Source organism: Alternaria infectoria (genome assembly GCF_024043175.1).
Source record: "Alternaria infectoria strain BMP 0036 chromosome Unknown scaffold_7, whole genome shotgun sequence".
Taxonomy (NCBI): domain Eukaryota; kingdom Fungi; phylum Ascomycota; class Dothideomycetes; order Pleosporales; family Pleosporaceae; genus Alternaria; species Alternaria infectoria.
This window is the reverse complement of record NW_026250696.1, coordinates 809,083-832,464: the sequence shown is the minus strand read 5'-3', so window position 1 is coordinate 832,464 and position 23,382 is coordinate 809,083. Positions and strand designations below refer to the sequence as shown.

At 52.2% G+C, this 23,382-nt stretch overlaps 9 protein-coding genes and 1 non-coding gene across 10 annotated transcripts; 4 read left to right on the top strand and 6 right to left on the bottom strand.

The window, feature by feature from the left end:
- Positions 1 to 1,355: 1,355 nt before the first annotated feature.
- Positions 1,356 to 2,078, bottom strand: J4E92_005154 (uncharacterized protein; the record flags this gene model as incomplete). The annotated part of the gene is made up of 1 exon (XM_051496537.1): positions 1,356 to 2,078. One exon carries the CDS (start codon positions 2,076 to 2,078, stop codon positions 1,356 to 1,358), a length of 723 nt encoding a protein of 240 aa, XP_051353257.1.
- A 4,451-nt stretch (positions 2,079 to 6,529) lies between these two features.
- On the top strand, positions 6,530 to 7,681 carry J4E92_005153 (uncharacterized protein; the record flags this gene model as incomplete). Its single annotated transcript, XM_051496536.1, has 1 exon — positions 6,530 to 7,681. The coding sequence occupies one exon, from the start codon at positions 6,530 to 6,532 to the stop codon at positions 7,679 to 7,681; it is 1,152 nt and encodes a 383-aa protein (XP_051353256.1).
- A 642-nt stretch (positions 7,682 to 8,323) lies between these two features.
- J4E92_005152 (uncharacterized protein) lies at positions 8,324 to 8,902 on the bottom strand (the record flags this gene model as incomplete). The annotated part of the gene is made up of 2 exons (XM_051496535.1): positions 8,324 to 8,693; positions 8,742 to 8,902. The coding sequence occupies 2 exons, from the start codon at positions 8,900 to 8,902 to the stop codon at positions 8,324 to 8,326; spliced, it is 531 nt and encodes a 176-aa protein (XP_051353255.1).
- Positions 8,903 to 10,068: 1,166 nt separating this feature from the next.
- On the bottom strand, positions 10,069 to 10,153 carry J4E92_005151. The gene has a single exon. It is a non-coding gene; the product is annotated as a tRNA-Val (tRNA).
- A 321-nt stretch (positions 10,154 to 10,474) lies between these two features.
- On the top strand, positions 10,475 to 10,951 carry J4E92_005150 (uncharacterized protein; the record flags this gene model as incomplete). The annotated part of the gene is made up of 1 exon (XM_051496534.1): positions 10,475 to 10,951. One exon carries the CDS (start codon positions 10,475 to 10,477, stop codon positions 10,949 to 10,951), a length of 477 nt encoding a protein of 158 aa, XP_051353254.1.
- A 928-nt stretch (positions 10,952 to 11,879) lies between these two features.
- On the bottom strand, positions 11,880 to 13,247 carry J4E92_005149 (uncharacterized protein; the record flags this gene model as incomplete). The annotated part of the gene is made up of 2 exons (XM_051496533.1): positions 11,880 to 12,784; positions 12,833 to 13,247. 2 exons carry the CDS (start codon positions 13,245 to 13,247, stop codon positions 11,880 to 11,882), a joined length of 1,320 nt encoding a protein of 439 aa, XP_051353253.1.
- A 1,498-nt stretch (positions 13,248 to 14,745) lies between these two features.
- Positions 14,746 to 16,134, top strand: J4E92_005148 (uncharacterized protein; the record flags this gene model as incomplete). The annotated part of the gene is made up of 2 exons (XM_051496532.1): positions 14,746 to 14,782; positions 14,837 to 16,134. 2 exons carry the CDS (start codon positions 14,746 to 14,748, stop codon positions 16,132 to 16,134), a joined length of 1,335 nt encoding a protein of 444 aa, XP_051353252.1.
- Positions 16,135 to 16,320: 186 nt separating this feature from the next.
- On the bottom strand, positions 16,321 to 17,915 carry J4E92_005147 (uncharacterized protein; the record flags this gene model as incomplete). The annotated part of the gene is made up of 2 exons (XM_051496531.1): positions 16,321 to 17,652; positions 17,703 to 17,915. The coding sequence occupies 2 exons, from the start codon at positions 17,913 to 17,915 to the stop codon at positions 16,321 to 16,323; spliced, it is 1,545 nt and encodes a 514-aa protein (XP_051353251.1).
- Positions 17,916 to 18,588: 673 nt separating this feature from the next.
- J4E92_005146 (uncharacterized protein) lies at positions 18,589 to 20,306 on the bottom strand (the record flags this gene model as incomplete). Its single annotated transcript, XM_051496530.1, has 2 exons — positions 18,589 to 20,228; positions 20,303 to 20,306. 2 exons carry the CDS (start codon positions 20,304 to 20,306, stop codon positions 18,589 to 18,591), a joined length of 1,644 nt encoding a protein of 547 aa, XP_051353250.1.
- Positions 20,307 to 22,499: 2,193 nt separating this feature from the next.
- On the top strand, positions 22,500 to 23,225 carry J4E92_005145 (uncharacterized protein; the record flags this gene model as incomplete). The annotated part of the gene is made up of 1 exon (XM_051496529.1): positions 22,500 to 23,225. One exon carries the CDS (start codon positions 22,500 to 22,502, stop codon positions 23,223 to 23,225), a length of 726 nt encoding a protein of 241 aa, XP_051353249.1.
- Between the last annotated feature and the right edge of the window lie 157 nt (positions 23,226 to 23,382).

Sequence of the window (23,382 nt, the reverse complement as noted above, 5' to 3'; positions counted from 1 at the left end):
TTATGGCATTCTTTACGCGTTCTCCTCATTACCCTACTCATGTACTATGACCCACTTTTCCTTGTTCTGTTCGTTGAGGGACGCATGCATGGTTTGCATTGGGGTGGGAGGGTTTTTCTTGGTGGTTGGTCTGATCGCGCATTCGATAGGGTACCGAGCTGGGGTAGCGGAAGAGTAGATATCGAATTGATAGCGCTTGCCGCACAGGATGTTCAATGATCCATTTCCGTTCATGGCCTAGATCTTTTGCAGATAGATCTAAATTGGGATCGTTCGCAGGTTCATTCGGAGAATCTGAGATTTTGTGAGGACTCAGATGTCGAGTCTTGTAGAGTCTCTACAAGAACTCCAGGGGTCTTCGACATTGGAGTATTTGACATATCGAATGACTGTGGTGAAGATCTGGAAGCCGAAGCTTTATCGATAGAGCGAGGAGAGTCTAATCGACCAGATATACGTAGTGCAGCGCTATCAAAGAAGAAGGCTAGTGATTCGTCGTCGGACGACTGTAATCGTTGCTTAGTCGTAGTGTGAGGGGTAGATTTGTTTATAGAGTCGACGACAACGGCGGAAGGAGCGGCTAGGACACGCGGGGATGCATTTTTTGACACGACAGAGGCGTCTTCCAAGCTTCGTTGCATGATCACGGCGGAGAGAGGTCCGTGTCTGATACTGTTCATTGATTTTGGTGGCACGTTTGGCAATTCGTTGTCCACACGGGATGAATCAACAATGTGTTTCGTTGGCTGCCAATTTGTCGCTCGTGAGTACATCACACCGGGAGCAAACTCATTAGAACGGTCCCCTGCGCCAACAGAAGTCCGATGATCCTGCGGTTCTGAATAGCTCATCCGTCGCGCGGTTACTGATGGCCTTCTCTCCCTTTATGTAGTAGCAGGTTGTATGATAGCCGCCCCTGACCGACATTTAGGCCCTGAAGTCGGCCGGGGGTCTGCGTGGTAACTGCCAGAAGACATTCGAGGAGGTGGGGGTCGTTTAATCGAAAGCGAACCATCACGAGCAGACCCTGAAGGCACGATCCGTGGACGATTGGTTTCAACTGGTAGGCATGTACATGGATTTTCTATATTCCACAAGAGTCGCCGCGCTATGAGCAAAGTCATGGTCACATTTTGTTTATCGCGGTACTGTAGACCGTAACATGGAGTGCACGACGTGCGAAAACTTCGCGTACGTGCTGGAGCGTCATTCATGTACACTTATTAATGATCACAATACGCGAGGCAGAAGTTGTACGACGAAGGCTAAGCAGTCAAAATACTAGTATAGTGATAGCTGCTTCGCATGGCATTCAGCCCCATCTCATGACTACACCATAGGTACTAACTCCTCACTCAACATCCGTAAACGATCCTGAAACCCTGAACCGGGAACGCGGGAGGCGCAACGTTCGAGAACTCCCAGTAGTTCGGCGCAGATGGGCTGTCGTACATCATTGCCATCATAAATGACATTGTCTCGTTACAAGCCGTCTCGTCGACAGCTGCCACGCCACCGACACTCCTTGTCCTCTCAAGCGCCTGGCTTTCGCCGTTGACCGTACCGAACAGCAAGGCGTTCTTCTCCGCCTCATATGTATTCCATGTAGCGATCGCACCGGCTTCGCGCTCAACTTGGTATACGTGGAAGCTTGGGTTCGGGCCAGAGATCTTCTGGAGCTCGAGGCGGGGGAGGACGAATTCGAGACGACAGGTGTAGTTCGATGTGCTATTCGGTAGACCTTGAAACTGTACACGTGTGGCAATTTCCCCAGCATCTTTGACCTGACGACGTAGCATGAAGAACTGCTTTGCTTGGTGTAGGTGGTCGACGTCGTAATCGGGGTAGCGCGCGTTGATGACAGAGAGATCGGTCGGGTAAACTTCGTGGCATACGTATTCTCCCGAACCGAGGGGAGGAGGGTTGACGGCGTTGGGATCGCCTTCGCAAAAGCGGACGGTGGAGTTACAAATTGTGTTGTTCGCGAGCAATGTCGAGTTTGGCTGTGGGTATGGTACGCCAGAAGCGTGTTGCGAGAAGAGTGCAGCGAAGCATAGAAGAGCGACGCGGAACATCATCTTTGGATGGGAGCGTGCCGTGAATCGCCTCGAGAGGGTTGTCTTGGTAGCTGAAGTGTAGGCTTGTTGGAGCACTGAACAGGAGTGTCAGAGTATGACTAGAATCTTAGGTAGTGTGCGATCAGTAGGAAGAAATGGGTGATAGAAGAAGTGACTTGAGTGTTGAGGGTGAGTAGCTATATATGCAAGACACGTTGTATTGTCCACCTATCGAGCTTTCCTCCACCTTGCATGTCTGGCATGAGTAGCCCTCCATGTGGAAAGCGAGATGTGCTGCGTGGGTTGAGGGAACAAACTGGTAAGCGCGAGGAAACCTTGGTAACTCGCTGCTACTCCGCCAAGATGCGTCTCGAAGCACGCTTGTCGTACCTAAGGCGCAATTCTCGACAATTGCCAATCCGAGAAACAGCTTTGGAGTGTTGATGAAGGTCGTCCCATCGCGTTCAAGCCGCGTGCTGATGACGGTTATGAGCCATCATAAGCGACACCATCTTGGCCTTTGGCTGGCGATCATAAGAGCTCGGAGATATGGGAATTCCTCCGCCAACGCGACGTTGTTGGCGTTGTGTGTGTGCGAGCGGATGTACAAGCGATTGCCGATCGTGAGAGAAGGAGCCTGGAAATGACGGATGTAGGCTTAGTCAGCTGGCACTAGTCCGCGACGCGATACTGACGCGACCAGCGTGCAACTTCTCTTACCCGCTCACGTACACACCATACCCGTACCAAGAACAGTCCATCGCGCCTGCATCTACCACTTCTCGAAAGGGCTATGGTGATGGCTCAAGTCATCGCCATCAGTCAACCAGGAATAATTTCGAGGCTGTTCATCCCCCGATACGAAGGTGTGACAGAGTAACGGCTACTTTCGTCCGACGACAATTCTCTTCTGATCGGGTCGAACGGGAGCTCGGAAACGATGGAGCTTCTAGGTGGCGCAATGGGCTGAATTGGGCCCTGTGGCATGCCCAGCACCCTCACGCCCGAATAGACGACATGGCCGCGTCCATCCACCGCGATGATCTCCAGGGCATCCTGCTGCTCTTCTATCATGATTGAGATCGTTGAAGATCCGGTATTGTTGCTCTGCAGCTCGACTTCCCACGTTGTTGTGTGGGCAGCGGAACATGTCAAGCCACCCCCGAGTGCACCCTGAAATGCCAGCAGCTTCATCTTGTCTCTATTCCTCTCCCTTTCTACAACCACTAGAAACCTGCCGTTGAAGCTCGCAACTCCAGCGACAACGCTCGTACCGACTACCCTATCAGGAATGGGCCTTATTGGTTGACGGAGAACGTGTGGATCGAAGCCAAGAGTGTCGATTGCCACGAGGAAGGTCGCTGGGAGGTGTGAACGTGGTTGGTGGTCGACGGTGCAGAGGATGTAAGGTCGACCGTTTGGAGAGATGGTAAAAGCTGCGTTCGTTATCTCATCGCGATACGCCTGCCGGGAGTCAGCTTTGCGCCGGGTCTTGGAACATGTCACTTACGCGTTCATTGCTTCTCGCATTGCAGTCAACGTGCCAGCAAGGATCCGGGCGAATACTCTGCTGATGGCCTACGTTCCGAGCGACGAGCCAGCAATACAAGTGATTCCCTGTTGTCAAAGCAAATACCATTGGCCCATAGATGGCATCACTTCGACAGGGTGAAAACCCGACAATCTTGACAGCACCGTTGTTTTGAGGACACTTCAGGACTACATGGTCGCCCTGAACGTTCCAGGCCGGCATGTACCTGTATGTGAAGATCTTCACTGCACTCACTCCTTCTCCACCCACTGCGATGCTCGCCGTTGCCCCTCCCTCGGCAGACTGGCGTCCAAGTTGTGAGATCGACACGGATCTCGGGGTCCAGTTTTCGTCCTGGTCAATCCGCTCTTCTCTCACGAGGCTAGGCACATGGTCGTTGTTTGTGCGATACTCGTCATACACCAGCAGCCGATTGTGGGTGATCACTGCGAGCAGATCCTCCGAGAGAGCAATTCCACGGATCTCCTCATCTCTCAGAATCATCGAAATATTCAAGACGGCTTTGGGCTGGATAGTCCGACTTCTGTTCGCGCTTTTCACGTCGTATAACCGTATCTGCTTCGATGAGCATGTTGCCACCCATCCTAACGATGAGATCGACGTCGCGACATCGGGCGCATTCAGAAACGACAGCCGCCTTGGTCGTTGTAGCAGATTACTCGACTGCGATCCTGATGAGGCTGAATACACCTGGAAGTAGTCCATCGCCAACGACGAGCGACGCGCCGAAGGGCCGGTAGAGCTGCTGGATATGGACATCGTCAATGCACTCTAACTGCAATCATCACTGGGAAACGGTTAGCTGGGAGTTAACCAAAGCTTCATCCCTGGAGAGCCTTGAATGTATGTAGGTTGAGGACGTAACACTATCTGACATACTTTCAGCTCGCGATCTTGTCCGCATGCGGCGTACCCGTTATCAGCTACATTGGCAATATCCTGCTCGTATTGCACAGGAAGTCCACACAGAACGCCCGCCCAGAGGAAAGCAATAATCACTATGGGAGACGCTGTCTCCACAATGTAGTTCGGCCCTATCAATTACCATAGTTGTCGCCTAGCTGCAACACGTAGCCTGAAATGTACACCGGAACGCGACTAAGGCGCGGCTGAGAGGACGCCCTGCACCATCCACCAATGTTTGTCGACCGTGGCGCACTTAGTTTGGCCTAGCAACCTTGTGCATACGAGCATGTGCAACCTTGGTTATCTTTCCCCGATATCCCGCCTTTCTGACCAATCACAGCAATACCAAGTCGCGTGCCCATGTACCGTCCTCATCACGAAGCCTATCTTTCCAGTCACTCTGGCGTTGGTGGGCAACACGTAAGGCAGACAGAGAGGCCGACCGGTATGGTCTAAGCCCCGCCACAGGTGGTTTGGAGAGTGAAGCTGAAGACGTGCCGAATCGAGGCCAAATAGTCACGAGGGTTTGCATTCGTCGCGCAAGCATCTTTTTCTAGTTCAAGGTCGCAGTCAACATTCATAGTTAGTTCGCAAACATCCTCAGCCTGACGAGGTCGTACTTCGGTACGGATTCGCCTGGGAATCACACGCAAAATGGCTGAAGAAAAGCGTCCCCTTGACAGATCGCCATACTATGTGACCCATTCAGAACATCTTGACCGTGTTCTCAGTAGGCCTCAGCTGGCAGGTAAGCGCCAAAGGAGTGAATCAACAAGTACGCTGGTTGCTAACTCCCCAGGCATTGGCATATCCGGCTGCATAGGTGGAGGCATCTTCATTACATCTGGTGCACTCATCGCTACTACTGGATCTTTAGGGGCTGCTATTAGCTATGTCGTCGCAGGTGGTATCGTCGCTTGCGTCATGTACACTATCACTGAGATGGTTGCGTGTCGACCATTGACCGGAGCTCTCATTGATCTGCCTCACACGTTCTTAGACCCAGCCTGCGGTTTCGCTATCGCATCTATGTACGGGTGAGTATTGATAGGAAACTTCTGAAAGGCGTCGCTGACGACCATTAGGCTAGGCAAGATTTGTGCGATGGCTACTCTTACAGCGAGTTCGGCGGAGCTGACTGCGCTTCTGAAGAGCGACCCAAAACCGCATTCTGCTGGTGCTGAGGCAGCTATCAACATCGCCTTCATCGCCCTGACTACCCTTTCCCATTGCCTCGGCGTCAAGGTAAGCTGTGCACTTGAATAAGGTCGAACTTGGCTAACGTTGTATCAGCTGTATGGCAAGATCGAACGAGTAGGTCACCTTGAGTAAAGCAGCACCAGGGGTGGCTTCAATCCTGTCGCATTCTACAAAGTTATCATTAAGCTAGAAGTACACATGAGCTTAGGGCGTGTTTACTTGCGAAGATTTAGCAATATGTTTGCGGCAACATGCGACACGGATTCTGGCCACGCTGGTGACGGCTCTCGATAAGATCAGCCGGCTAACGAGCACTGCTAGGTCGTCATGTGGTTCAAGCTGAGCTTGCTAGTCCTTGTATGCGTTATGGGCGTGGTTCTGAACTTCTCCGGTATGCTTCTGCGCTTTATTCCAGCATAGCTCTGTGTCTAACAATACCAAGGCGGCGGCCCGAGACAAGGGAAATACCATTCGAGTAAGTTCGACCGCTTTAGGCTGCATTTGACTACGCTGACGACTCCAGATTATACAACCTTCGGATTTCCATCAGACTGGAAGCCTATTGGCCACAATAGCACCACTCCTGTCCCTCTCAAGATGGCGGACGTCCCCGACGAAGCTTTCGGCATATCTGGCCCTGGAGGCACACTGTTCGCTCTCATGTAGGTTTCCAGCACGTCTCCAGATACAGCAGAGAGCTAACATCTTGTGAAGCACTTCAATAGTTCTAGCCATGTTTTCTTGCTTTGGAGCAGACCTGGTCGCTATGACTGTCGGTGAAGCAAAACATCCTTGGAGAGACGTGCCTATCACAATGTCGTTCGTCTACATCGTTCCGCTCAGCATATACCCATTCGCGATGCTAGCTGCTGGAGCAAATGTCAACTACGCCGACCCGCAGCTTCCGAAGATATGGGCGAGAGGCGACTACGCTACGAAGTCGGCGTTCGTAATCGCGGCCGAAGAGTCTTCTATCCACGCGCTACCGAAGGTTTTGAACGGGTTGTTCATCATATCGGCATACACTACAGCCAACACCGATCTCTACGCCGCATCTCGTAGCGTGTTCATGCTTTCACAACAGTACCTTCCAAAGAATATCGCAAAGGTCTTCGGTCGAACTAATAATGGGCATACACCGTTGGCGGCCATTTTGCTGTGCTCAGCACTCGGGTTCTTGTCTCTGATAGGCTTGGCGGACAAGACTGGCTCACAGCCGCGTATTACACTCTCCGAACTGTACACAGGCACGGCGGCATGCATCTATCTCACTCTTTGCATCACCTTTCTGCGCTTCAAAGCCGGTCTTGATCGTTTAGCGAGGCGGCAGATCTTCGGTCGCAATCATCCGCTCTACATGTCACGCCTGTTCAAGTCCCGATGGCAACCACTGCCTGCATACATCGGGATCTTCGGAAGCGCCTTTGTCCTTGTATGGTCTGGTGTTCCACCATTGGTCATTCTTGTCGCGAAAGGTAGCCTCACTTCCACGGACAACCTGAAGTCTACCATCAGCCTGGCTTTCGACGTCCTCGGAGCATACATCGGCCCCTTCTTGTTCGGATCTTTGTACCTCTCATACAAGTACATATATCCCCGAACATCCAAAGTTGACCTCCGCAACCTTACGGTGGAAGACTACGTCCTGGAAGATCTATCCAGCATCGAGCTCGAAGGCCCAGTCTCAGTTCCGCCAGTTCCGCGACATCGGTTCGGTTCGTACGAGATGGACGCCCAGCACGATGGCATTGTGAGTCCTCTGAGCACCTTTGAAGACCCGTTCAAGCAGGAGCAGGTGCATCTCAGTGTGAGCATGGATCCCACGATGCAGGAGGAGATGGAAGCGGAGGCTTCGAGGAACAACGAAAGAGCGCGGATAGAGCAGATTTTGGAGAGAAGACCAGCGCGGTTGGCACGTGGAGTGTGGCGCGAGATCTGGAGCTTTGTAATTACGGATAAGGATTAAGCGCGAGTAGACAGGCCTAGTTAGTGCGTATATTGACTCTCTTATAAACCTCTGAGAACTCTTATCTACAAAGTGAGCCTAGCTTGGACGAAGTCAGCAGTTGTCGCGACATATATCACAGCGCAGTTCGGTCCTATTCCACAACGGCAGTCGCATCTCGACTTCGGAATGTGGAGTACCCAAGCGCGGAGATGGTGTTGTGATGGAGCGCGGCCGCCGGGAGAACTCGGGTCGGATCACGTGTCGGGCGTCGGACATTTTCGAGCGACGAGATGCACCGAGCAGCGAACAGGGCTAGCATCGGCTGGAAAACGAAGAACGAGAATATTGTGTGTTTAACATAGTAGATTGGTATTGATGATATTGGTATAGTACGAAATCGTAGCCCATTGTTGGGGTCTGTTACGAGTTGCTAGAAACGCTGAATGCTGAGACAAAACTGAAATGCATGTTCCTCTGTCACTTCTCGAGGTACACGAGCCAGACACCCCGAGTTGATGTCGGTGTCTGCTCGTGGCCTGGCGGTGTAACTCTCGCGGCGTTCAGCGCGCGGCTTCATCCTTCTCTTCTCTGTAGTGTGTGCGCTCTAAGGCGCGAAGTTGGGATTCTGCTCTTCGGGTTCTCCACCCTCTCCTGCTTCATTCACTGCACCTCGTACAGCTCCATGGCCCTCTGGAGGTCCTCAAGGCTGGCCTTGTCGCCATATGCCTCTTCCAAGATCCTGTTCCTGTCCTTCTGGGTGGTCATCTTGGCCTCGAGTCCAGCAATCGCCCGCTCCATGTCCTCCAAGCTTGAGCGCTCGCCGTAAGAGTCCATGAGCATCTGGTTCTTTTGTTCCTGGGTAAGCTCAAGCGCAGAGTGTACTTTGCGGTTGGCCTCGTTGAGTGCATTGGTCACGCCAAAGCCTATGTTGGCATTAGCATCACCGAGCGTGAGGGGTCGGCGAGGCTGTGATGCGGTCTTGGGAAGGTAGATCATACCAATGGCTACCGCCGCCATGGTCGGGAGATACCTGGTCATTGTTAGTGGTGATGGGAATCATGTAGAGGGAGAGACGTACCATCGTGCTACCCTTCCGAGCCTTGGGACAACACTCGCACCAGGGGTGGATGTCATCTGTGCTGCGGCGGCATCTTCCATGGAGATGGCACTGCGAGCACGTGTTGAGGTGGTGAAGAGCCTCTGGCGAACCAGGGTAGATGTGCGGAGGAGGAAAGACATGTTGATGGTTGTGTGGTGGTGGCGAAAGTAGTGCCGAGTATGGTGATGGTTCCTCGAGATGGTAGTTTTGGCTCGACTTATATCTTGTCGCTTGGTGTGCCCAGGTGTGGTTGTGTTTGACGTTGGTAGGTGTGATGGCCAAGACGTGTGAAAGTATCGGCCGCGGTTTGACTTCGGTAGTGTGGTGTTTGATTGATGGCTTGCTACGTGTAATGTGTTCCGGTGAGACGTCCCAAGCGCGGCGTATGCGGACTGTATATACGACAGCCTCGTGCGGGGAAATGCAGGTCACAAGTAGGCTGTGCACTCATGTCTCTCCACCACACCCGTACATCGTACCACGAATCACAGCACTTGACATCACCGGGCTCCGTGACGCAAACGGACTGATGAGCTTAGTCCGACGCATTCTCGCGTCGCGTCCCCAGACCGAGAGCCCGCTGACGTACCAGGTCGTTGGGTGCTCCCCTTCAAAGGGTTTCCCGGCCGCGCATGTATCGCGGCTTCTCCTGGCGTGCCACCTGGAAAGGGTTCGGCTGGTGAAACGGCTGCCACCGAGATCCAATCGGACGCTGAGACGACGGGACTGGGCCATGTGGGGTTAGTGGTGTGCTGATCGTGGTTAGATGGCAGTCTTTCGATTGTGGGGTGAGCACGCGCATCGCGTGGCTGGCCGAGGTTCCCGCGACGCTGATGTCAGCGTGCAGCTTCGCAACCTGTTCGTCTGGTGGAGTGACCACAGCGTCAACACCACCAGCTTCATCAACATCTGCATCGTCATTAATGCCCACAACGTTTTATTGAAAGAAAATTATCGCGATCTAGACCATGACCGCATCGCAGCCGACCATGACTCTCCAACGTCTCAACCCTCAACAATGAGCACACGCCCCACTCCGGATCTAATAATTTCAGGCCGGTAATTTGACTTCGCGATGCAAGCACTGTGCGCATGCTTGTGTTGGCATCGCAATACACGAAGCTAATTTACTTACAAAGAGATGCCATGCCGCAGGATTTGCATTGGCCAAAAAGTAGACCCTTAGTTTCCCGAACTCACATGTAAGATGCCAAGCAAACACTTATCAAATGGCCGCCATCTGCACTGGATCCGTCACAACTCCAACAACGACCCAGCCCAGTCCACGTGCGAATGGCAAAAACAATACTGCAACCGAGGATTGAACTCGGGACCCTTCGCGTCGCACATTCGATGTGAGGCGAATGTCATAACCACTAGACCATTGCAGCTGCTGCTTCTGTTTGGCTATTTTGGAACCCAGAAGACCTAAGTAATGTAGTAACAACAGGTTCAAGGGTACTAGACCCAAGACGGACAACTCGCAGTCCTGAAGTATAAAGTTGGGGAGTTGGCGGACGGGCAGCGCCACATGTCCAAACGACATGGCGATTTGGACTGGAGGCTTATCGGACCTGGTCATACTGCCCACAAAAAGCGTTCAAAACTGACATCTGACCGGATGTAGCAAGTCCACAACTCGTATATCACTTCCGGCCATTCTCATGGATGTGTTCGCGCCGCTTCCCATCCTCTTCACGAGATAACCCAAGATGTCCACCCGAGTCTACATGGTTATCCGCACCGCCAACAGGAGTGAAAACATAGTACCAGGCTTTGTCGTCCAGTCTTGGCGATTCCAGAATCTACAGGAGCGTGCGTTCTTTGCCGATGAGAGAGTCAACTGGCATTGTGTGGCTAATCCTTTCAACAATGGTGTACATGCTTCCATGGCTATGATCACAGCTAAAGTACTCCGTGACGACGAGACAACAGTCAGGATAGCCAGCCAACCAAGGGAGCAGCGTGAGGAGGCGGAGCAGGATATGCGCGCTCTATTAGCAACAGAATTACAGCAGCTTATGTTGCGTGGTAACATCAGATTGGACTTCACAGTTCGTACGCTGGCACCTGGAGATGATGGGCCTATGTGGATCGAAACTATGGCTATCATCCAAGCTGGCTCTGAGGGGCCCCAGCGTCGGTACTTTAGATACGATATCGGAACTGTAGACGTACACACCGCATGAGGTTGTGCAAGTGTAAGGTAGCAGGAACTTGAGGTAACTAGTCAGTAGTCACATCATCACTTCTTAGTAGACTACGTCATTTAATTGTCAATTATCTGCGGCATGACTATCTCTGTACGTCTATGAGTGCACCCGAGGTGTTTTCATGCCAACGAAACGATTATCGGGCTGCTTGGTACCTACACAGTATCACATGGGTCTGGCAAATCAGCTCCTACAAACACTTAGCCTATAAGTCAACTCCCCCCTCACGGATTCCGCTGTCAACATCTTCAACATGGCACCCAAAGGCCCCTACAAGGTAGACGAAAAGTACTACGTGATCGTGCGCTACGTAACGCCAAAAGACATGCCAGCTAAACCCAACATCCACGTCGGCTTTTCTCTCTATCCGACAACCTACAAAGGCGACGTGGAGACTTACGATCATCTATCAACGCAGAAACGACCAGGCTTTACGTACGTAAGAGCTAAGACTCCTCGTCATGATGATGCCGGAAATATGTTCGCATTGATAGCCGGGATTCCAACTATGCCACAAGAAGAAGTTGCTATTCACTATTCGGTTGCCGCAGGAAGCGATGCTGATGAACAGCAAGAACGTAGACATGAGATTGCTAAACAAGACTTAGTACGGGTAATCGAGAATTATCTTCCGGCAGGTGAGGAAGCGGAATTCGTTACTTTGGAGGGCGAGGTGAGGTTCGAGCAAAGGGATGGCCGACATGTATGGTTTGGAGTTCTTGAGGTGGATGTTAAGTATACGAATCTCGTTGGTGATACGAGGCCGGCGCCTGGAAGTGGAGGATAGGTATGGTAGTTATTGGAGCCTCTCATAATTCAACATGCGCCTCACAACGGAGATCTACGGCATGGGTACACGTCTCTCATTGCGACAAGCCCTATTTACATTGTATCCAGTGTCTGCTCACTCTAACTTTTCGTTTCCTTCTCTAATAGCCTGTCCGTAGTCTCCCGCATTTGGTGTTCTCACAATAGTATGCGTGTGGTACTTTGCGGGCTCCTTGTTGGTCAGGAAGACACCGGAGTGGTGGTCAAATTCGACCAAGATAACCGGGCTCTGAATACGGAAGTAGAACGCGTCGTCTTCGCCGAAACCTCCGATCCAGCAGAAGTAGGTCTCGCTCAAGTGTTGTCTGATCTGATCGAGCTTTTGTTGGCGCGCCTTCGTGGGATGATATAGCAGAAACTCCTCACATATGGCGAGGACGAGTTCTTGCTGTGACGAGTCGAGAGAAGAGACCAAAACGCCCTCGTAGGGTACGATACGGTTGTCACGGAAGGCACCGCATCGATGACGCTGATCGTCTGGGCCCCACGTATCGGTAATGAGCTCGTCTCGCTTAGTCTCGTCATTGTTGGAGTTACCGTAGACTTGCTTCATGCCTTCATCTCTCATCTTCTTGAAGATCTGTGCCTTTTGTTGTTGCTCATGGCTGAGACTCTGCATCAGCTTCCAACCCAGACTGCCTTCTTTGTGTAATATCTTGGTGCCCTTCCATTCTCCGTCATCGATGATGTTGGGCTCGGCACCTGTGAACGATGGACTCATGATGACCTGATTTCCCTTGTAGAAGCAGGAGATGTCGAGGTGATGGCCATAGAGGAGCCAGCCCCAAGGCGAGGAAGCGGAGGTCGATGGCGTACCAAACAGGAGGAAATTGTAAGAGTACTTGTTCAAGATGTTGGGTAGCTTGACAACCTCGCCCAAGAAATGGTTCACCCGCATGGCCGCGATAGCCTTTTCGTAGCCTTCTGGGGAAAGAGACGCCTCTACCACTGCGAGTATGGACTGCGCGATACTCTCAGGGACTGTAGCAGTTAGCCTCAGGTCGTAGCGTTGGTAAATTTGAGACTTACCTTCCTCGAGTCTGAGCCCAAATGGCCGCAGTAAGAACTCTGGGTTACTCCATGCCCTCCACTCTCTGGCATTGATTGGGTATGAGATCTTGCTCTTCTGCTCGCTACTCAGAGCTGCGAGGAGTTCTTCCGCCTTCTTGACCGGGCCATCAACATCTACACCTTCGTCTCGTGCTTGATATAGACCATCCCTTACAGTGCCGTCATTCGTGATGCCTTTGTAAGGCTCTTCCAATAGCTTCTCCCAGACTTTAGTCAGATCGTACAGCCATGGCGGGGCGCGGTTGTCTTGCATTGACTGGACATATTCGTAGATGTTTTGCTTTGCGGCCGTTGTGAAGCGCGGACTGGTGAGGTCTGGTAGATGGGCCCGGAAGCCGTCTGATGCTTGATCGAATGAGCTTCGTCGAGCCATTATTGAGGGTCGCTGTGTTTAGATTCGTGTACTCCTTTTCGTCCTGAAGTTGTTGTCCGCGAAGGTATGCTGTGCCAAAAGGGAGAAGCCTTTTCCGCGTAGCTACTGTTCTAGATCACCACTGCAGAGGTAGCAAGCTCCAGGTGATTTATCTGACACCGAAGGTCACGCTGTCTTCGGGCTGGTCTTCCGATCGTGTTCCGAAGATTAAAGAGAGTTTCGGGTGAACCCTTTTCCTCTACGTGAGCTTCGCGACACGTAATGATGAGGTGTTTGTTCGTCTTTGATCACAGATCCAATGATCACACAGCAGTCGTCCGTAAAGCCTTCGACGACTAAGCTGTTATCGTTGTTGAAGTCACGAAAGATGCGAAATTCTCAGTCTACTCGTGAGATGATTCGGGAAGTCACCCCACATCCTACCCTGAGCTAGCGCGGGGTATGCAGCCCCATCGCGTATCCACGGGACTGAAGTCGACTTGCGGCTCGATGTAGACTTCCCAGCCCTAGTGAATCGTATCGCGACGCATTAAACGAATAGCAAACAATACAATGTGTTCATGCACTTCTGGTCGGAGGCTTTTCTACACGTGTCGTTGCGACGAGCGTTGGAGAGAACGCTCACAAGAGACTGTCGATGCAGCTCTAAGTAGGCGACAAGGCCTATCAGGCATATGGTGTACGAGCGAAAAGGTTGGTATAATGTTGGCCAGATCGCGAACTGCTTAAGCCATCAAATATGACGCCTGATTGATGCTTTACAGGAACTGCAGCATCAGCTCATGTCCCTGGAGGTATATTGTCGCGCAGTGGAAGCGGTCTGGCGTCGGGACTCATGCGCATCTTCAATATCTCTAAACACAACGTCTTGGGCTTACCTCGAGATCGTGCAATCACAGCCGATGCGATAGTGAGATGTAAGAACGGCTCACCCACACTCCGCGACTCCGCATTTGCCGGATCTCGCGCGTTCATTGATGGCGGTGGGGCGCTGAGATGGAAAGACGCTAACCGTTGCCCCGCCACGGTGGGGTGTGCAGCCGGTAGCTGACAACCTTGGAACAGCAAGCTCCCCAGACGTGGACGTATTCGGGCCGACAGCGTCCCCGATATATGTTTATCGAAGAAGTGCTTACTGAGTTGACGTAGATAAACTTCGGCTATTGCGACTGAGAGTGACGTGTAGTGCTTTTCAAGGTCCGGAGGCAGCTTCGGAAGCTCTGGTAGGAACATCCCGGCTAAGCTATCTTCCGGTGGCTGAACATTACGCACGGGAAGGAGCTCGGAACTTGTGGAGGGATTGGAGCAAAAGCAAGAGACCGAGATATAGAAACGTTTGAGCAGAATCTTAAGAGCTGTCGGGACGTTCCCTGCTTGTCTTCGGCGAAACCAACTCAACAACAACCAGCAACCACATTGCATCAGCAGCGCTCCATCCTCCATCATACCAGCAGATACTGTACATCAAGTGGCTATACAGAAGCGCAGTATTTCTATCATGGCAGAGAATACTAGAATAGCGATTGTTGGAGCAGGTAGACATTCCCACCCAGATCACCCACCATACCGTGATAGCTAACATATTCCAGGCATGGGCGGCCTAGCAGCGGCACTATCTCTCGCAAAAGCAGGTCACAAGAACATCACGATATATGAGAACGCAACGAATATGGGCTTCGTAGGCGCCGGCATCCAACTCGCACCAAATATGGCTCGCATCCTCGACCGATTAGGTTGCTGGGGACCGATCCGCGACGAGGCAGTTCAATGCGCGAATACATCAATCCGGGAAGGCTCGACAGACAAGGAGCTAGGGTACGTAGATTTGGGCTACGTGCGAGAAAAGTATGGATACCCACACATGGTCGGTCACCGAGCAAGTCTAGCAAACGGCCTGTACGAAGGTTGCAAGAAGGAGAGCGGCATCACATTCAAGCTGGGCTGCAACATATCTAATGTACAGTTTGGTGCGAAGCCAAAGTTCACCATCACATCAGCTCAGGGCAATGGAGAGCCCCAACAAGTCGAATGCGACATCTTGCTCGGTGCGGATGGAGTTAAGAGCTCTACTCGCGTCGCCATGCTCAAGGAACTCGGTCACACTGGCGCAGCTTGCGACTCAGGACAAGCTGCATACCGCATCATGCTGAATCGAGACCAGATGGAGGACGACCCCGAGCTACTGAAGTTGATCGAGTCGGATACAGTAACACGCTGGATCGGCGAGAAGAAACACATTATCGCCTACCCGATTCACAACAAGCAGATTTACAACATCTCCACCGCACAGCCCGATATCAACTTTGCCGGAGCACCAGACGCGCAATATACAACCAAAGGCAGCAAGAAGGCCATGTTGGACGTTTACGGCGATTTCTGTCCGATGATACATCGCATGTTGAACCTGGTGCCAGAGGGCGAAGTCGTGGAGTGGAAGCTACGGGTTCACGATCCATTGGTAACCTGGGTGCATGGTACAGCCGCCCTGGTCGGCGACGCTTGCCACCCCACGCTTCCACACATGGCCCAAGGTGCTGCTCAGGCGATTGAAGACGGCGCTGTGCTGGGTGTCGTGCTTTCCCCCAAGCGCATCGCAGACGGGAAGCCGCAGACCATCGAGCACGCACTCCGCTTATATGAAAAGCTGAGGAAGCCGAGAGCGGAAGCACTCGTTGAGCTTGCAGCACAGAACGGGAGAGACATGCATCTTGGTGCTGGCAAGGCGAAGGAGGAACGCGATAAGATCTTTGCGGCGCTGAAGTCTGGATCTGGGAAGGTGCCGGACAAGTGGGCGGATGCGGATATTCAGGCGCAAGTCTATGGTGTTGATGTTGTGGCTGAGGCGGAAGAGCTGTGTCAGAAGGAGGGGTTGGAAGCGAAGTTGTAGGTTGACGATTGTCTATGTATTATAGTGCCTTCACGATCGCATTCAATCCAAAAATCCAACAAGGGATCAGCTAGAGATGTGCGTGCTTCACATGATGTTCACGTTGTCATCGACGTGTTCAGACGCTACCCAGAGACGCGTAGCTCTGCATCGGACACAATGGCAAGGAGATATGTCCACCTGATCTCACATCCTCTCCGACATGTGACCTCTCATCGTATGGCCCTTCCAATGAGTGAACATGACAGGAATCAAGCTAACCCCTACCAGCAACGCTGCAACAATGCCAGCACTGTTCGCGATACCTACATTCTCAAACATGGGAGGAAACCAGAATGGACCGAGGAAGCCCCAGATCTGCCTTACAAAGGTAACAAACACACCAATACTACCAGCTTCTTCAGGATAGCAATCGACCGCATATGTGATCAGAACAGTAGTGACGATTTGGTTGCCTGCTGCACCTATGCCTGCACCGACAATAGGCGTTACGTTCCAATGCAGATCGGGGGCTTGCTCGATGCGAACGAGAAAGACAACCTCGCCACAGATGGTGAGAAGGATGCCGAAGTAGCTCAGCCAGAGACGGAACTCTGGAGCAGGGCGGAGAGGAGTCATTTTCTTTGCGCGCCATCGCATCCAGAGATCACTCGAGTGTCCACCAATTTGCTCGCCGATGATCGTACCAATGATAACACCCACGAACTGTAAGCCGATCTGCTGTGCGTTGAAGTGGAACTTCTCGCCGAAGAGTTGCGGAATCTCAACAGTCGCGAGGACCGAAGCGAAGAGAAAGACCATTGCATACGCGCATGCAGGGATGACCACGCATGGGTACTTGAATAGTCGAAGTGGTGATATGAACTCCGAGGCAGTAATGGGTGTAGGATCGATGCGGCGAAACTTTAGATACATCTCCTTGTAGGCCGCAAACCCGAACTGCGCGTGTTGCGCGTTGTTATGTCGGATGAAGCGCGTTTCGGGTCCAAAGAGCGTGTACAGGATGAGTTGAACGCCGTTGACGATTGCGAGGATCCAATATATCCAGCGATAGCCGACGTTGTAGGTCACAAAGCCGAAAATTAGGGGCGCCAGAGGTATACCCAGGGTGATCATCACCGTCCAGATACCCATAAACTTCGCTCTCTCCCTTTTGAAGAAAGTTTCGACCACAACGGCACTGCCAATTGCGTTCGGGGGTGAGATGAAGAAGCTTTGGAGAGCTCGGCAAGCAGCCATGGCAGCGTATGTTTGACTCTTCGCGCAGCCGACGTTGAAGACTAGACTGCCAATCAAAGATATGATGAAGATGGGTCGACGTCCGTATCGTGTGGAGAGCGGCCGCCAGAACAGTGGAGCACCCCCGAGGATAGCGATTTGTAGAGACGTAAGATACGATGCTCTTTGGAGGCTGACACCCAGGTCTTCGGATATGTTCTCATAGGCTGGAATGATTGCAGCAGCGGGAAACGCGCACATCATGGCGTGGAAGGCGACAAAGAGGAGGTTCATCACTTTCTATTCCCATTGTCAGTAGACCTCAAACTGATAAATGCGTGATGACCTACCTTCCACTGAGGCCAGTTGTATGGATCGGCCGTGCCCATGGTGGGTATGGGGTCAAGCTCAAGCGTGCCATGTCTTTCCAACAGATACTGTCGATGCTCCTCGGAAAGGTGAGATACTTCGTCATTGTCGAGATACGTGCCATGAGTGTTTGCATGCTCTAGATCCTCACTAGTCATCGGCTTATCTGAGATGGCCTCTTTGTCGTTCTCCATGACTGTGACGTGGTCTTAGTGGTACAGCCCTAGGCGTGAGTTGCGGAATGAGTAGCAAGAAAGAGAAAGACCAGCAATCTCGAGTGCGCACGCCTCGGGGTGGCAACCCCATACTGTGTACCCGTCCTTCCCCATACTAATACCTGCGGAAGAAGACTTTCGCGGAGACCCCCAGTGGAGACCCCAGATGGTAGGATTATTGGCTGGACCCCAGCCCATTTAGTTTCAGGCAGGGGTTGCGAACCGTCGTCGTCACGGTGTCGTCGTCGCTAAGTTTCGTCATCCTATCATTTAGCGAACGGATACAGACTTCGGCAGCAGCACACCGAGGTTTAACGTCTTCGTCAAATACCGACGAGGGGGCATCGCCGCGCTACAGTGAACCTTTGGTATGCGCTAGGTATGCGTTGAGCACGACGGAAAAAGTCATCGGCATGTGATGAGGAACAAGTGCCCGGAACTTTCAGGCTCGCAATATCCAGGACACAGAATGTATTCACGCGTGTCGTGCGCGTCGAAAGTCGAGACTCGAAGCAACGCCATCCGTGCTCAAGCTTTCGGGGAAAGCTTGGCCGGTGCCGGCGCCGTCTTCCCTCTTTCGGATCCACCCGGTCAACGCCGCCCAACGCGCAACGCGTCAGACTCAGCAGCCACCAGCAGTGTCGACCTAGAGCTACCCAACGCAACTGTTCATATGGGATATGAATCCAAGCCAAATTTCATATATCGACTCTCTCCTACGATACGCGTTCGCGGTCCTAAACCAACGCCACAGGAAGCCACCCCACTCATCCTGCGCCGATACGATCAAGACACTAACGGTAGGGTATCCGAAACGGATGCGCTTCAGTATTAAAGACAAAATCGTCCAAGCTGACTTCATCGTGGTCGCTAAAGATGAGATAGAAATATTTGAGGGTTTCGGCCAACCAAAAGCTCTGCGGAGGTGAAGAGATAAAGTCAGCGTTTGTTTCGGAAGCATCGCATTTCTAGGACTTACCTCCATGCTGTCACTCTTTGGTGGCGGGGTCGACATAATGTCTTGGAGCGCGGCGTTGCCAAATTCAGTCTTTGTATTCGCCTCGATGGCCTGGAACATCTCCCACGCGATCTCTTGATACTTGGTCTCACCCGTGAGCCGGAACATGTAGAAGATCGACTCGATTGCTTCTGGCCGGAGAATATAACGGCCATCGTGGACTGCGCTGAACGGCTTTGCGCCTGGTGTGTAATCGCACTCTGACCACGACGGACACGGGGTCATCGAAAAGACTTCAGGCATAATGCCGTTCGGTGCATTCTTGTACGTCCACGCGCAACCGTCAGAGATCTTCCGTCCGACGTCGAGATGGGTCTGGTTGTCGAAGAGCCGCCCACCAAGCGCCAGCATACCTCCAGCGTAGCACACCAGGTGCTGCCCAGTGTTGTCTCTTTGTCCATCAGGGCCATCATGTTTCGCGGTTGCGATCAAGATGTCTGCTTTGTCTTCCACCATGGGTCGAAACATGGTGTGCGTTATCGCCGTATCCATCGCGTATTCGTACATCTTGCGATACTGACCAGCCGGCTCATTCCCGTTGAGCAACTGATACATCTTCGGTAGATACTCAAATGCCGAGTCGGCCATAGCACCCAGCCCAAAGAAAGCGTCGAAAGTCAGGTTCGGCGTTCTCATGTCTACACTGATCGGCCACATTCCAGGGAGCTTCGTGGATCCTTGCTGTGCATCAAGTACATCCGTAACCCTGGAGATGGCGTCGAAATATCGCATATCGCCTGTAATTTGGGAGAGACGAGTGAACTCCACACTAGCGGAAGCGGCTTCAGCTATGAGTACTGAGAGAGCTGGCAGCTGCTCTTCGCCGTCCGCCGCCTTCCCGGGTTTCCATCTCGACACAGGCATCCGGTTAGGCGTGTCGAAGGTCGCATAAGCCATGTCTGCTACTTCGAGAGCCTTGTTCAGAAGACGGGTGTCGTGGCAGCCAGAAACGTCATAAGCGCCTATGAAGCCTCCCAGATAGCGTATAATGATCTCGAACATGTTGATCTCACTCTCGCGATCATCGCTTGGTTTGAAGTCGATCTTCAGAGCTGCTTCGACGGCTTCGGCGAACTCGTCTTCCATCCCCATGATTGACAAAGTGTCTAGTGAGTCGACTAGCGTAGCTCCCCAGCCACCAAATTGGGTATCTCGAGGCTGGCCCGTCATGGGTGCCAGTTCATCTTTCATCCATGCGCGTTCTTTGTAAGACTTCCAGCATCGTTGAAAGGTCTCCTTGACAGCCGCTCGTCTACCAGCAATCGCTTCGGCACCTGGCGACTTTGGACGCGGAGATCTTTGCAAAGTGCTCCTGGACAAAGGCTTTTGTGAGGATAGCTGCGCATACTCATCAACTGGGTGTCGGATCGAGATTGCTCTCCAGTTGAAGCGATCTCCAGTATCTGGAGTTATTGCTGGCATGGGCGGTCTTGTTGGACACGCATGCGAGCTCGGAGCATGTTCATGGTGGCCTGATGGGAAGATAGAAGTCCTCGATGGGGTGAAAGGAGCCGAAAAAGAGACTATCGTTGCAAACAACAAGACGCCAACGAGAAGGATCAGACTCCATCTCCATTTCCTGGGAAACATAATGGACTCTCCAGAAGTCTGGTCGTGAATAGCTGAGATGGAAGCAAAGAGGAGTTAAGCAAACACAATCGACGTACGCGCTGCCCTCTATGACATGCTGTCCTATTATAGCAACTGAGCTGTTTCGGATTAATGCGTGTAAGACAATGCCCTCCTATGCCGTAACTTATTTTGGGGGCAGTATCAGCACGTCCCCATCACGAACGTATCAAAGAACAAAGCGCTTTCAATACATTAAGTGCGTCACTCCGTGACTATTCTTCGAATATATTTGATTGACCATGCCGAGAGCCGCAGCAGAACCTTTAGGTATTCTTGAAATCTAGAGAAGCGCAATGGGCTACGCGCTGGACGTAGCCATCGGGTCCCGACCTCTGCAAGATTGCGGCGTAGTAGTTCCCTGGTCTCAACCCATGCGCTTATTGGTCAGTTCTTTTATCATGCCCTCCCAGCCGTATATGTGCATCACCTCGCGTGCTGGCACCATTAATACAATTGGCTAGCCTCGACCTCTTCTTCTTGTTAGTCGGAGCCAACATGTACAGGCGATCACCGTAGCGCTGGGAAGAAGCGCCTTTGCACGGCCTAGAATTATTAGCAATTTGCAAGCTCAAAGTTTCAACAACTAAGGCTCTTCGTTCAGGCCTGTCTTCTCTGTCAGTTTCCTGGCCCTCAGAACATGGTGTCGTACCATACACCATAATCTCGCTTTCCCAGTCCGGCCCTACCTAAGTCTATTACGAGTGACAGAGAACTCGAGAAATCAAGGCCCAAGAACAGCGCATCTCGACAGCTTAGCTGTCAGGTGCACGAGATACAATGAATCGCAGGACATCCAGCGTTTACGGATCGTGCTGGCCATGATCTGTGAATCTCAAAGCAACGCAAGCTGACAGCGCAAGCTCTGGCGCTGTTCCAGTGCTCTAAATCATGCTCGGCGGTGCAGTATTGGGATTCAGCATACGCACCAAACTCCAGTGTCTTCAAATCTGGCAACGCTTCATTGCACAGGCGCAGCCATTGAACCGATTGTACACGCCTCTTAGTTGCGGCTTCCGCCCTTCCCAGCTCAGCAAGACTAGGGATCGAAATCATTCCAGATTTTGGAGAGACCGCATGCAGATGATGGGAAATATTACAAGCAATGCAAACCCAGACGCTACTTACAGCTGGTGCTGTCATCGCTGTATGTTGCCTTTATGGTACGCATCGAGGCTTGCTAATCTTTCCAGGTGACAAAATATGGTCATTCGCTCGCGCCGGAAACAAATGCCCAAACTGTGGGCATCGGAAATGTTGGAGAAGGTGCGCCGTCATGGGCCTCGCGAGGACAAATGAACTTTGGATGGACAGAACTGGATCGAAGAGGCTGAGCAAACGGACGAGGCCGCTCGTCGTGGAGAACTTTTGACAAATTTTGCCTTCTTTGGCATGATGTGAGGGGTGGCACTTACAGTGGGCATGAAGGTGGCTGGGTGCTGCGCTTGTGCCTTCCACATCAGTGATGGCGTCATCGGCGCCGCTAGCTACGGAGGCACTCCCGAGGTCCTCTGCATCTGGCATCCACGACCTGCACGTGCACCTAGGAGCATCGGATTCATCGCAAGCCTTCCAGCATGTCACTATTTCTCATATCGGGCATGGTTTTCGGCGTGCTCGTCTCATTCGGGTACCGCCTGACGCCATTGCTGTTTAGCCCAAGAAGAGTCACTCTGGCATTTTCCCCAGCCTCACTTCGCATGGGGGAGGTCGTGCTAGCGATCCTGTCAATGATAGCAAAATCAATCTTTTACGCAATTCCCGGGTTTCCGCGCATCAAGCTTTCAGCATTAGAGCTTGACTCCCCATTCACTCTAGATGCAGACGACGTTGTTCGGTATCAATCAGCAGTTGGAGGAACAAGCAACACAGGAGAAGAGCTCTCCGCACCGCACCTTATGCTGTTTCTTTCAGCCATGACCGAGCCCGCAATGCTACTTCTACTCGCCAGTCCCTGGTGTCCCATCAATCCACTCGGCGCAGTCAACGTGCGCAATAGGTTCGAGATATTACGCCCCGACCTATGCGACCTGTCGAGACTCGTGGATCTACGAACAGCCCGTCTGAAGGCGATTGCGAGTAACCACCCACGACAAGCAAAACGAGGCATCGAGTGGGATCTGGAGGTCGTGATCACCACTCCCACTGGTAGGAAGGATGGAACTATGGATATCATCTTTCGCCAGATCTTCACCATGCTAGAACTAAGAAAGTCACAATCCAAGAAAATCCGGAACAGTTCACATGAGACCAGGTCTAGCATGGCGATACCACAGATATCTGAGAGCACCACCCAGGTATCGATGTCAGTCGACGACCCGCTGAAATGGGCTGCGATTTGCAAGGACTACAACTTTATCCACCTATCGGGAGCGGCGGCGAAGGCCTTTGGTCTACCTGGAAAGATTGTGCATGGAAATCACACAATCGCTAAAGCTCTACATCTAATGACGGACTCGAAAAGCTTGCAGCCACCGTTCACCACTTCCTCATGGATGGAGGTGCAGTTCAGAAGGCCTATGGTTGTACCCGGTGTCTTCGATGTCAGTTTACGCGAATCTGGCAAACCTAGCAAGACGCTCTCAGTCTCTTTTCAGGGAAAAGACTGCGCGATTGCGGAGTTCGGGAGCCTTCAGCAATGAACACACCGAGATAGTACTCGGCTACCGTCTGGGACCTCCCTTGAAAAGATGTGTCAACTAGGGGTGGCTACAATTTGTGTCACATTCTCCTAGGATATCATTTGGCTCTCCGAGAAGTATACCTTATCTTGGGGACTACTAACTTATTAAGATTGAG